The sequence below is a fragment of the Zingiber officinale genome, chromosome 3B (assembly GCF_018446385.1).
Source record: "Zingiber officinale cultivar Zhangliang chromosome 3B, Zo_v1.1, whole genome shotgun sequence".
NCBI classification, from domain to species: domain Eukaryota; kingdom Viridiplantae; phylum Streptophyta; class Magnoliopsida; order Zingiberales; family Zingiberaceae; genus Zingiber; species Zingiber officinale.
In genome coordinates, this window is record NC_055991.1 from 26,034,289 (window position 1) to 26,047,503 (window position 13,215).

General features: G+C 36.8%; 1 protein-coding gene across 1 annotated transcript; it reads right to left on the reverse strand.

Annotated features, from left to right (window-relative positions):
• Positions 1-3,977: 3,977 nt before the first annotated feature.
• On the reverse strand, positions 3,978-13,215 carry LOC122056246 (ADP-ribosylation factor GTPase-activating protein AGD5-like). Its single transcript, XM_042618098.1, has 11 exons — positions 12,884-13,215; positions 10,540-10,598; positions 9,236-9,326; positions 9,067-9,121; positions 8,885-8,975; positions 8,574-8,763; positions 7,139-7,394; positions 6,763-6,935; positions 5,284-5,529; positions 5,154-5,212; positions 3,978-4,449 (listed from the first exon to the last, which is right to left on the reverse strand). Exons 1-11 carry the CDS (start codon positions 12,932-12,934, stop codon positions 4,311-4,313), a joined length of 1,410 nt encoding a protein of 469 aa, XP_042474032.1. The 5' UTR covers positions 12,935-13,215; the 3' UTR covers positions 3,978-4,310.

Genomic DNA, 13,215 nt, shown 5'->3' on the forward strand with positions numbered 1-13,215 from the left:
CGCATATATTAGTACTTATTTTTTTAATTTATCAGTGGGTGGGATTTAGTTCGATAAATCAAGAGGCCCGATAAGTTAGGAAATAATATTATTTATAGTGTGTGTTGTTGATTATAGAAGGAAACTGTGCTCTAGCAATCTAGGTTGATGATGCCCCCAAGAGGAGCTCATAAGGATTGTCATGTAAATCCTGCAAGTGGACTTAGTCCGACATGACAATAAGGTTGAGTGGTACTACTCTTGGAGTTAGATATTAATTGAGTGAGTTGTCAGTAACTCATTTAATTAGTGGACATTCGATATCTTAAACACAGGGAGATTAACACACTCATGATAAGAAGGAGCCCATATAGTAACATGGGATTTGTGCGGTAGTTCAATAATAATTCTTTAGTTGTATGAGTTATTATTGATGAACTCGAGTTGGGTGTTCGGGGCGAACACGGGAAGCTCAAGTTCATCGAGAGACCAAAATCAATTCCTCCTCTCGGTCCCTGTCGTAGCCTCTTATTAATAAAGTCTTATATCCACCTAAACCTAACTTCTTACCCACCTTAAGGTGGCCGGTCAAGCCAAGCTGGGAGCCCAAGCTAGGGTTGGCCAAACCAAGCCTTACATAAGGCAGTTTCGAGGAGGCATTGAAATAACAAGAACATACGAGCTATTGTGCACACCGTTGAGCCTCCAATTGCTTCTTGTTGCTGCTACGACACTACCAAGAAGCTGCTAAGCCTGACGACTGATCCAAGAAGTTCCAATCACGCCCGGCAGATAGACATCAACACGAAGCACATCATTTTCATTCCTATAAGAGTGTTGGTAACAGTTATTTTTCTGTACTTAATTTCTATAAAAGGGTAAGTGCAGTTTATTGCACTTAACCTAATTCTTGTGTACTCGACTCTCTCTTCTGGGGGCATCGGAAGATATTTTTAGTAGATTGCCCATCGATAGGTCTGTGGGACCTGGCCTTGGAGTAGGAGTCGCCGAAGGCTCCGAACCAAGTAAAAACTTCTCGTATTGTTCTGGTGTTGCTTTCATATTTTATTTTCGCTGCTTACTCGATAACGATTTTCAACGAATGTTATTCATCCCCCCAGCATTTTCACGATCCAACATTTTTCACTGCCCGACTTCACTCATGGAGACTTTCACCCGCTTAGCTTCACTCACCAGGACTTTCACCTAACTTCACTCACTAGGATTTTTCCTTCTGCCAACTTTCCCGTTGGACTTCCCTTTACCTAACCTCCAGTTAGGACTTTTCTAGTTAAGTAACCAGTCAACCTTGACCTACTTGACTCTTCTTCACATCAAACTGGTTAAACCTTGACCAAAGGAGAATTCCACCAACAATCTCCCCAATTGAACTGTTGCACCTGTAATATCCATATATTGTCAAATATCAAAACTCACATATCAAGACTCAAGCTTGAGCCAACTCAAGTTTAGTCAAATTGGTCAACCTTGACAACGGAATATTGCACCAATAATCTCCTAGTTTTTGATGTTTGATAATACCTTTAAGTTAGGCTTGTCCCATAGCCTCAACTTCTACATGTCAAAGCATGAATGAGGGTTTCCTTCATTCTCTCCCTTTCCTAGAGGGCAAACTCCCCCTATGGATAATGAATGTCTAACTTAAATCCTACATTCTCCTCCTTTGGCACACCTCAAAAATTCTCCCCCTGAAGAGTTACTCATACGTTGTTTACAACTTCACATGTTATTCATAACACGACAATGAATGTCTCATACCCTTCATTGTATCAAATGCTCACCCTTGAGCATTGAACCACCTCACAATGTTCATCCTAGAGCATTTTATCTAACGAAGATTAACCATCTTCTAATATGTTTAAACAAAATAACTTTCATGTCCTTAAAGAGTGACTCCCCTAAAGACATGCTCCAAACTTCTGTCATTGCACCAACAATGACTTGGGATCCCTAAACCTTTAGGAAATCCAAAACTTAAAGTTTTGAGATTCAATTATGAACATTTGAATGTAAACCTCAACCTAAACTTCAACTTAGTCTACTTTTAACCAAACCATTCTTGTTTCAACAAAAATATTACCCTTAAATGTATATAAATATATTCCAAGGGTTTAGGAATGATTAACGAGACTATAAATGACTTAAAGTGTTGAAATCATACTTATGCAGCCAAAATCAATCTTTTCAATCGATTGGGGTTGGATATCCCTGAGTCAGGGTTAACCAAGTTGACTAAGCTTGAGTTGGATCAAGCTTGAGTCTTGATGTGTGAGTTTCGATATTTGACAATATATGGATATTACATGTGCAATAGTCCGATTAGGAAGATTATTTGTGCAATTCCCCTCTGGTCAATGTTTGACCAGTTTGATGTGAAGAATAGTCAAATAGGTCAAGAATGACCAGTTACTTGACTAGAAAAGTCCTAACTGGAGGTTAGACAAATGCAAGCCCAACATGAAGGCTGGCAGAAGGGAAAATCCTAGTGAGTGAAGCTAGGCGAAAGTACTAATGAGTGAAGTCAAGCAGGTGAGAGTCTCGGTGAGTGAACCCGGACAGTGGAAAAATCCTAGTGAGTGAAGCTAGGTGAAAATTCTAGTGAGTGAAGTTAGGTGAAAGTCTTGATGAGTGAAGCTAGACAGATGGAAAGTCCTAGTGAATGAAGCTAGGAAGATAGAAAGATCAAGTGAGTGAAGTCATGCACGTGAAAATCTAGGTGGGTCAAGGTTGGCCGAACACCTGTTATTGGGAAGTCTAAGTAGGTCAAAAGAGTGATCGGATACTTGGCACAAGGAAATACAGATGGGATCGAACATCTGGTGGAAGGAAGTCCAAGTGGGTCATGGAGGATCAGACACTTGGCACGAGACAGTAAGTCCAAGTGGGTAAAGGTTGACCGGTCACTTGGCACTAGGAGAAAAGTCCAAGTGGGTCAAAGGATTGACCGGACACTTGGTGAAAAAGTCCTAGCATGTCAAGGTTGACCGAATGCTAGACATGAGGAGTTCCAACATGTCATAGTTGATCGGATGTTGGATTTGGGAACCCTTGACCTTCAGTTAAGAAAGTCAAGGGAGGTCAATCGATCAGCCGATCGATTGAACCGAAGCTCAATCGATCAGTCGATCGATTGGGAGCCTAAATCGCAAGCACAAAAGCATCTCCAATCGATCGGTCAATCGATTGGGCATCACCAATTGATTGGTCGATTGATTGAGGTTGGAATTCACCCTACATGAAGATTTGAGCACTGATAAAAAACAAAAAAAACAAAAAAAACAAAAAAAAAAAAAAAAAAAAGGGAAAAAGAACATACCTGTGTTTTGCAGTCGGAGATGGTCGAGAGGAGTGTTGTTTGTCTTCGTTGAATTGTTGCTGCACAGTGTTGCAAACTGTCGAAACACGTCAATGTTGGAAAAGACATGGTGTTTAGATTTGACGAAAAAGTTGCACCATTGTCGACCATCGGTGTTGGTTCAGATGCCCGTCGTAAAGAGATATCGACGTGATTCAAATTTCTCTTACAGTTCAAATGCACACGACAGCCATGAGGGAAAAGGCTAAGAATAAAATCGATATCCCATATATGATTTGATAATTTTCAAAGTAACATAAGTGAAATGGATATTTAGCAAACTTAGTTAAGCGGTTCAACATAGTCACCGACTGTACAGTAGGGCCCTGCTCTTGTCAGCCGCTCAGTAGAATCCGGCTCGAGCCTCCGCATGATCATCTTTTTCCATGAAATAAATATTAAAAAAACTAAAATTTTCTTCAATTTTTAAATCCATCGTCCTCAACTAAACATATAGGATTAATTTTATTTAATTATAAACATATAGGATTAATTTAATTTAATTAAAATTTTTAAGTTAATAAATTTGCCTACTTAAAAATGGATTTGGAATAAGGAAGTGTAGTCACGATATTTCCTTGACAATGCAGGATAAGCATCCAGAACGAAACGAGATAGCCACTTTGAAAAATTATAAGAATTCTAACATAAATGCGTCTGTGCTGACGAAAATGTAATGTATTTACAGATGCTGACAGGCTAGTTAAATAATCTTCAACACAATGTGACTTATTAGATGAACATGTATTTGGATGGGAAGAACTTTTTTTTGTTGTTGCTGAATCTAATATTTGGCAATGCACACTACAAGAAACATCTGAAATGGGGCATAATTCATACAAATGAAAGCTAAAGAGGTGGCAGCAAATTGCCCCATCAAGAGCTTCCAGACCACCTGGAATTCAACTCGAGTGCAATATAAAGATAGCAACCATGGAACTTCTGAGAATAAACTTCAATGTTTGGAGAACATCCCTTGGGTTAAGGTAGAAAAGTCGTAGTCTTTTCCAGATTTATTAGACGTCGCAGGAGACGAAGATGCAACAGCTTTGGTTACTCCATTCACTGCTGAAGGCCCCCCTGCATGGTGCATCCTGAGGTAGGAATAGATTGTGATCAGACAATGAATATGAATTGCGCAAGTTGAGCTAAACGATGAACGGAGGATCCAAGATTAAACAATCAGGCTTGATGCGATTAAAGATATCCCACAAACAACCTAAAATGCAGACCAAAATATTGATCAATCTTCTAGCTTAAGTATCTTGTTTCTGTACGAGAATGGTACAATTGGCACCATTGACATTACATGGCTTGATAACCACAAGAGAACCAGAGCAGGAAAAAACACAGTGAAAACAATACTGGTACAAACATCATAATTTGCAAAAACCACTAATATCCAACAAAGTAGCCAAGACGCAAGACTTAGGGGGTGCTTGGTTGGACGAAATGGGAATGGGGAATGGGAATGGAATTATGGTGGTTGGTTTGGATAAATAGTGATGGGTCCCACGGAATCAATCCCCCAAACATAGGAATGGGTCATTACTTAGCAAAATGGGGGGTATGGAAACCTTTCCATTCCCATGCCCCACTTCTATCATTCCCTTCTGGGAACCAAGTGCACCCTTAGTTTTTGTATTAAATTATAAACCATCCCAGATGATTTGGGAAACAAAAACTCACATCGAGGCCAAAATACTTGCAGAATCAATCAAACCAGGTAATCAACATTCTCTGACAGAAATAAAAATTGGGAGATCAACTGGAGGGAAAAATGAAGGTGGTCAATTACCCGGGTTTTTGAATATTGTTGTAGTTCACTGAAGGATGTCTTTGTGCTGCAATCCCAGTCTGCAGAGTAAAAAAGGAAGGGTTATAACCAATTATCTGTTGCATTAGCAAGTAATGAATCAGGGCACTACCAGAAAATGATTGGAACTTTTCTGATTATCTAGTGGGGTTATTCCTGGGGTTTGATGACCTAAGTTTGGCCAATTTTGAGGAATGGCATTCATATGAGGTGCAATCAAGGCTGTCCCAGCTGATTGATTAGAAATTCCAGATAATACAGGACGAACACCAGATTTAGCAGCTGCCAGAAGAGCTTGCTGCTGGGAAAGAAATGCAAGCTGTTGCTGGTGAATGGAATATGGTGAAACTATATTTGACTGAAAAAGAAATAGAGAATATTAGTGAGTGTACATTATTACATATACAATAGAGTAATCATAATCTTTAGTTAAACTTGTAGTGGCAGGAAGATGGCAATACTCTTTAACTATTTAGGTGGTAAAATTGCCACAGTTTAGTTCGTTGATATTGAGTTATTCAAAGAGTTCTATAACAAAGTACAACACATATGCCCCATGATTCAACTTCCCTACAAAGATGACTGAACCATTTAAAGATAAAAACATGGAAAACATATGAAAACACTCAACTCAATTTTGTGGTTTGCATTTATCTATGGATACTGCACTTTTGTGCGCACAGTAAGCATGGGGATACAACAACAACAACAATCAAGCCTTATCCCACTATGTGAGGTCAGTTATATGGATCCTTCTACGCCATTATACTCTATCCCCTAGTATATCATAATCTATATTTAAATAAATTTTATCTTATTTTATTATTACTAACAAGTCTTTTTTGGTATTCCTCCTCTCCCTTGTTTGATGTGCGTATTTGTCATAGTTTCACATTGTCTAACTGGAACATTTATTGGTCGTCTAAGTACATGTTCATACCATCTTAAACGTATCTCTCAAAGTTTTTCCTTAACAGATGCAACTTCGATTCTCTCTAATGCTCATTCCTTATTCTGTCCATCCTCATATGTCCACACATCCACCTTGACATCCTCATCTTTACAACTTTCATCTGCTCATGTACCCGAGTCATAGCCCAACATTCAAAGTCATAGAACATAGCAGGTCTAACTGTCATTTTGTAGAACTTCCCTTAAGTTTTAGAGATACTTTACGATCACATAAAACACCAGACGCTAACCTCCATTTCAACCATTCTACTTGTATTCTATGTAAGACATTTCTTTCAATCCCTCCATCGTTTTACAAAAATAATCATAAATACTTAAAGCTCTCAGTTCTAGACAACTCGTCATCTCCTATCTTAACAATTATTTCATTACGTTTAGTATTGTTAAACTTAAATTCTATATATTCTGTATTTACTCTACTAAGCCTAAACCTTTCACTTTTACTGTTTTCCACCGAGATTCTAATTTAGCATTTAATCTTTCATGTGTCTTATCTATCAAAACAATAATAAATTCTTAATTTATACTAGCCAAGAAGCATGCAGATTACTGAGAAACTTGAGTATACGAAAACAGATGAATAAAATTCAAAATAATATATGCAGAACACACAAGTAACCTTTTCAAAAAGGCTCATAATGTCACTTTTTACATTCGCATGAGCCTTGGCTGGACTTGAAGATAGTGTCAGGACAGGAGACTCTTTGAATAAATCTTGAATTCCCACTGCAGGTTTATTTTCCACTGGTTTTGAACTACCTGTTTGGGTCGCAGAAGTTGTCATCGCAGCAGCTGTTGGATACATGGTGCATTAAAACCGTAAGTAAACATAAAACCAAAAGTACCATCATACAGTTATGAAGAAGCATCACAGAAGCTGAACGGATAAACCATAGGAGCACTAATTCAAAAGAGCTTTAAAGAGTTGATTTGTGTCACTATCTGTATATCACAAAGCACCTTGACAACCTTTCAAAAAAAACTCAAACACATACATTGGAATCCTGCCCATGAATTATCATCCTTGGAAGATGAGTCTGAGCCATTTGCAGTAGGTGTCTCTATTGTAAAAATATTGAGAAGATCAGCTACATAATCAGCTTTTGCAGGTGGCACTGAGGTATCAACTTTTGGTGGTGGTGCTGGTGTATTAACTTTTGGTGGTACATCTGCATTGGTTGGTGCAGACTCTGGAGATTGTGAAGAGCCACCCTTGGGCACAGAAGGCTCAACTTTTGTCACTGTGGATACCTGTTACTCCATCAAACCATGGCAATCAACATGCTTGTTAGGCAGCTCTCCATAGGTATTGTTGATAACATGAAGTATGTTAAGATAAATTTCAGAAATAATGCAGAACACAGATAGAGTGAACATACATAATAGAACAGTTGTAACTTAAAAATGATGAGATAGAAAAGTTGTGCTTAACAAAGTAATATCTTGAAGAACACAAGCTAGAGGAGAGAGAGAGAAGGCAAATGAGTATCGCCACCAGCCAAGATCAAATCAGGAAATCACTTGTAATGATTCTAATATACTCCTTTTGACTGCTAGGGGGTTCTTGAAATAGGAAGAATAAACAAGAAAACATTTTAAAAACTGCCAAAATATTCATCTTGTGTGAAGTATCTTCAGATTTTTGCAAAATCACATCGTCAGACTAATTCTGCTCAATAAACATAAACAAATTTAAGAAAAAACTTATTTCCACAGTGGCACGTGCATCTGGTAAAAGGAGGAAAATATACAAGACTGATGGAGCTCTATGTGTAATTTTGGGTCTTCCCCTCGCCTTCCCCCTCTACCTTTCACCAAAGTAAATCCAACCTTAGAGTAGAAGATATACAGATAGAGGGGCATCAAATAGAAATTGATGTAATAACAAATGACTTACTGGTTTTGAAAATCATTGGTGGCATAGCTTAACATAGAACTTAGTGGAGAGATAAGTTTGTACACGGCTCAAATAGTTAGGACAAATACTTTTAATGTTGATGACTTAATATGGTGATGATAGACACTAACTAATTGTAAATATGAAGATAAGTCAAGTGTGTACATCTGTGTGTGTGTGTGGACAAGGAAACAATATCACATATTTATAATACACAGCAAACCACGATACGCTGACAAAACCCAATTCGAACAACAGCATTATTCATCCGGTCAGTTTAGTGTCCAATTCAGCTGCCCTCAATTTTCCTTAATATTTAGAATTAAGAATCAAAAGCCTAAGATTATACAGACTCATTAGGGTGGCAAATGTCACTAGAAGTATCAGGATTATACTTACAAGAGTATGAGAATAAAACAAACAGTAATCAATCTATCATATACATATTGTACTTGCAAAAGAAGATCCCAAATGTAATAGCATACTTGTACATAAAGCTTCCATAGCTCAAACAATAGTTCAGATTACTTCACCTGACTGGGTAGCTTAGGTGTTGCTGGGGTAGTTTTTTTGGCATTAAGCTGTGCATTGTTAAGTTGCTCCTCTCTCGAACTCACTTTGTTGTCAAAGTGCCTCTGTGGAGATTCAGCTGTCCTCTCTTCTCGTGCATTTGAAGGTGATTTCGATGGTCCATTCCTAGGTACCCATCTTTTATCATCATATCTGGCAATAAGAACATTGTTATTCAAGTACTTTTAGGTAATCAGCTAATCTGAGAAAATCATATGACAATTCATTTATGTAAGCAAATGAACTGAAGTAATAAAGTACATAAATCCCATACTTAGCACGAATAAAATTTTCAATTCCGACTCTGTCATAGTTTGGAGGAAGTTCTGCTTCCCAGTAGTTGTTTGATTTTTCATTTCCCATAGCTAAAAGAAGAAAACAAGTAGAGTTCAATATAAAATTGTCTTCAGTAGTAAAATGTGAATAATGCAAACCATACAGTTAGACAGTAATTACATTGAATAAATGTAACCTGCTCTGGCAGCCATGTATCAAGCGTAGCAGATCTGACCTGTAAAAGAATCATGAACCAATCAAGAGTCTTAGCACAAACAAATCTCAATATTATAGAAAGAAATGTTTTTAAAAAGTTAATCAAACCACGTGAAAAGAAACTGCACAAGACCTTTGATATGTGTACTCCCAAACTTCTATGTATTCCAGAACACTGCATGCATATAAAGATTCCAAGATTAACACTAGCCCATCTAGGACCTCTGCAAGATGACAAACCAAAATCAGAGCAGCAGAAAGGTTTAACAGTTTAATAATATTTTTTTTTAAAAAAAAGGAGGATTGGAACATAATTGGATGATGGATCTCTAAAGCTGTTGCAACATGTACACAAAAACAAAACACACACACACACACACACACAGCCAAAAAGGAAAAGGAAAAAAAAAAACAGGATTTCATTTATTGATGCTTAACTCTACGATAAATGCCAGGCAATAATGGAACCAAAAACCTGAAAAATAAGACTGATGGCTTGAAAAAACATGGTGGCGTGATCCAATTTTAATTCTTTCAATGGCTTTAAACAAATATATTTGTTGGCAATTGATCTCAAAATGACATGGGTCCTACAACAAATTTACAAAAGCAAAACATAGGCTGGAACTGATTGGAATGAAGACCACTAAAGCACACATCAGTATCAATGGCAATCATGACACATCTCACAGCTGGTTCCCGTTTCAATAAGTTTATGTGACAAGAGTAAGGTTTATTTCATGCAAAATATTAACTGAATGAAGTTTGTCACTAGGAAAAACATTAACTTCAAACAGAAAAATGTAAAAACATGAACACAGAAGAAAGTACTATAGACAAGAACTAAATGAACAAGTTGATTCATTCTACATTTAGATCTTCCAAGTTGTAGATAGTATTAACATTAGTATCCCAGAAAATCAGAGGATTAGAGCTGCTCTCATCCAGAAATTTCAAATTGAAAAGTTAACCTGAATATGCATATTACATGCAAATAGATAGGAAAAACAAGTTAAATTGGAAAAGTTAACTATAGAAATAGCTTAATAAATTCTATGACATTTTTTACACAACAAGGAATAACAAATTGAAAAATTATTCTAAAATTACAATAAGAATGTAATATATAAAACCAAGCACTCAATTGCTACTGTTGATACTGATGAAGAGCCATGCTAGTAAATATGCAGCAATTTCTTATGCTCATCAGGTCACAACAAATATGTCTATAACATGTACAGTTTTCTATAGCTTTTTTCCTATGATACTAGCACTGATGAAACAATCTATATGTCAATTGTCTGTTATACTGTAATTGCTCTTGAGAAGTTAAGGTGGTGGTCTTCCAACAACCACTATCACCATTGAGATCATTGCTAAATTTCTTCTATGATTGAGCAACAAAAACATGAAGGTTTTGTCTCCTCCACCACTTACTTAGCTTTACAATCAGCGCATTCCCTGTTTTCTGGCAACTTCATAAGTCCCTCAAGCATCTGAAATTACATGAAAACAAAAAGGAGGAAAAAAATGCCCCTTAGCAAATCTAGAAGTGTGATATCAAAAGTTATGCAATCATTGAGTTCTAGAATAGTAGTTCCACGGCAATATTACATATAACTTTATTCTAATAGCAAGCAAACTACCAAAAAAACTTGCTTACAAGAAATTGAACTATACTAGAAGCGAAAAAATTGGGGAAAACTCTGAGAAACCTTATAAACAATAAGATAAATATGAACTACATACAACCGAACAGTAGAGCTACCTCTTAAGATTATTGAAGTGGGGCCAGCTTGAATTATCCACAAGTACCCAAAATGAATATACTACAAAAGTTTGCCTGTCACCACTAAGCTTTATGCAAGCAAGACAAATACTATTCAATGACTAAAGATTACTGGACGATTGCATTCCAAAGGAACATAAAATAATGAACCACATCAACAGAAAGTCTAAACAAAAGGACAATGAATTTTAACAGTGTCAAACCATTATCATGAACCAAAGATAAGCAACGAGCTACCATCTCAGAGAAGACCAGACTCAAAAGCAGGACCACACAAGAAATATAATTGTATTTTATTCTTTTTGACTGCCAATATATTTGCAAATATAAATGTTCTCTCCCCATGTTTCCTCAACATCCTAGATGTAATGGCCTTCAAAATTATATGTTTATGAGAACTTTTGTCAAGTTGCAGTAGCAGGCTAGCAGCATAGAGGTTGAGGGATCACACACAACCATAAGGTCATATGGCATAACAAGCACTTGAAAAATTATCCTATAATTCCTAGCAGGATGACTAATGCTAAGAAAGGGAATTTCATCCTCATCTTTTGTCATGGGTGTTGAACTTCTTGTGATCGATTTTTTCTAATCCATCATTGGAGAAATGAGATTTGTGTGCTTGACTTATCAATATTCTATTCTATATCTACCCTTATGAGTTTGATTACTTAAATCCAGAACAGTTGTAAAGACAAAATCGCCCAAAATGGCTGAAGTGTCTTGATTGTGGATACTTCATCAACTTCTACCAACAATCAAATTTTGGGAGAGAAATATAGAGTTGACAAATTCAAGGATTAAACTTCAGAACGTCAACTTGTCAGCTTATCAAGGACTAAACCGGTTATATATTGTTTTTTTTTTGTCCAATTTTTCATACCCACCAAAATTTCCATCTTAGCTATGAAACTTCATCCACACAGAATTAGGTGATATTCTTGACTCCTTCAGCATGGATTACCCTATAGCCGTTACTGATGTATGATGATTAAAACAGTAACCAACAAGAACTTTTTAATAACTAATAAGATCTTCTTTAAATAGTGATTTATGTACAAAGTTAATAATCTTACTTTTGATTCACAATTAACCAAGTAATAAATATATTCGTTTCCAATTTCTTTCTGTTCATTTCCTACCTGTTTCCACGCATTTCAATTACTTCATCTAAATCCAAAACTCAAGTTCTATGCCCTGTTATGGTCATATTTATTTTCAGAGAAGTTCACAATAATATCCACGAGTTAGCATATATTTGTCTAAACAATGTATTTTCAGTTTGTGTGACTATATATTATTTTATAACCAAACAAATGGAGATCTAAATATCCTTTTATATTAGCTAGTTCTTTACACATTAGCTCTTTAAGATGAGTGAATAAGACCCTAACATATATCCTTAATCCTTTTTCAGTACTAAACTTAAACTTACCAAGTATGTTCCACCAATGAGATAATTTTATGGGAATTAATTTCACAAACCGAAGCATCAGAAGGGAAAATTTTGAACTACTCAAATCCAAAAACGCACCAAAGATAGAAACTACTTTTTCTAGTTCACCTGAGTTATTCCTTAAACCCACAAGATTATCTACCTCCGGACTATAGGTCAAATCAAGAATTCATGAAAAATCTTCAAATCTACAGTGGATCAGACCATCAAATCCTCCGAAGAGAAGCACAAAGACAGATCTTTTTCCTCAACATATCAGGAGCACATAGCACCGTAAAAATAGCAGTGTACTAAAGTGGAAACCAAAGAACACCGAAGAAATACCCATCAGACAGCTCACAGATCTCCAGCAACTACGAGCACCAAAAGGAGCACAGAAATGACATCCACAATCGCAGATCTCACAATTTCCGTTTTTCAACAATCAGGACGTCAAATCGATCCAAATTTTTCTTAAAATCAACACCTTTATACTCCAAAAGCACAAAAGATAAAGTGAGAAACAAGACAAGGCATGATCTGAAGAAAATACTGACCTTCTTGTGCTTGGCATTGAGCTCTTTGGAAACTGAGGCCTTCTCGTTCATCGTTCTGACCAGAATTCCTCAACTAACCGAGCAACAAAGCGCCGTATATCCACCGATATATTAGCACCGGTATCAAAGATAGGGCAAACAAAGAGAAATCAGATAGTGAAGAAAAAGATAAAGTTATTGTTGCTATCGCCCCCTTCCCTCCGCCTTCCTTCCAGTAGATAGACGTGAGTCTACGGAAGGAGAAAAGCAAGAGGAAGAAGGGGAGTAAAAGAGGAGGAGACCCAGCAACGACGATCGTCCAGTTCTTGGCCTTCTTTTAATCGATCAATTGC

What these genes read in the sequence shown, in the direction of transcription:
- LOC122056246 (XM_042618098.1), bottom strand. Translation starts at nt 12,934, where the DNA reads ATGAACGAGAAGGCCTCAGTTTCCAAAGAGCTCAATGCCAAGCACAAG. An exon ending in TGGGAGTACACATATCAAAG is followed by an intron (nt 9,122 to 9,235) that starts GTCTTGTGCAGT and finishes ATTCTTTTACAG; the next exon opens with GTCAGATCTGCTACGCTTGA. An exon ending in CACCTAAGCTACCCAGTCAG is followed by an intron (nt 7,395 to 8,573) that starts GTGAAGTAATCT and finishes ATGGAGTAACAG; the next exon opens with GTATCCACAGTGACAAAAGT.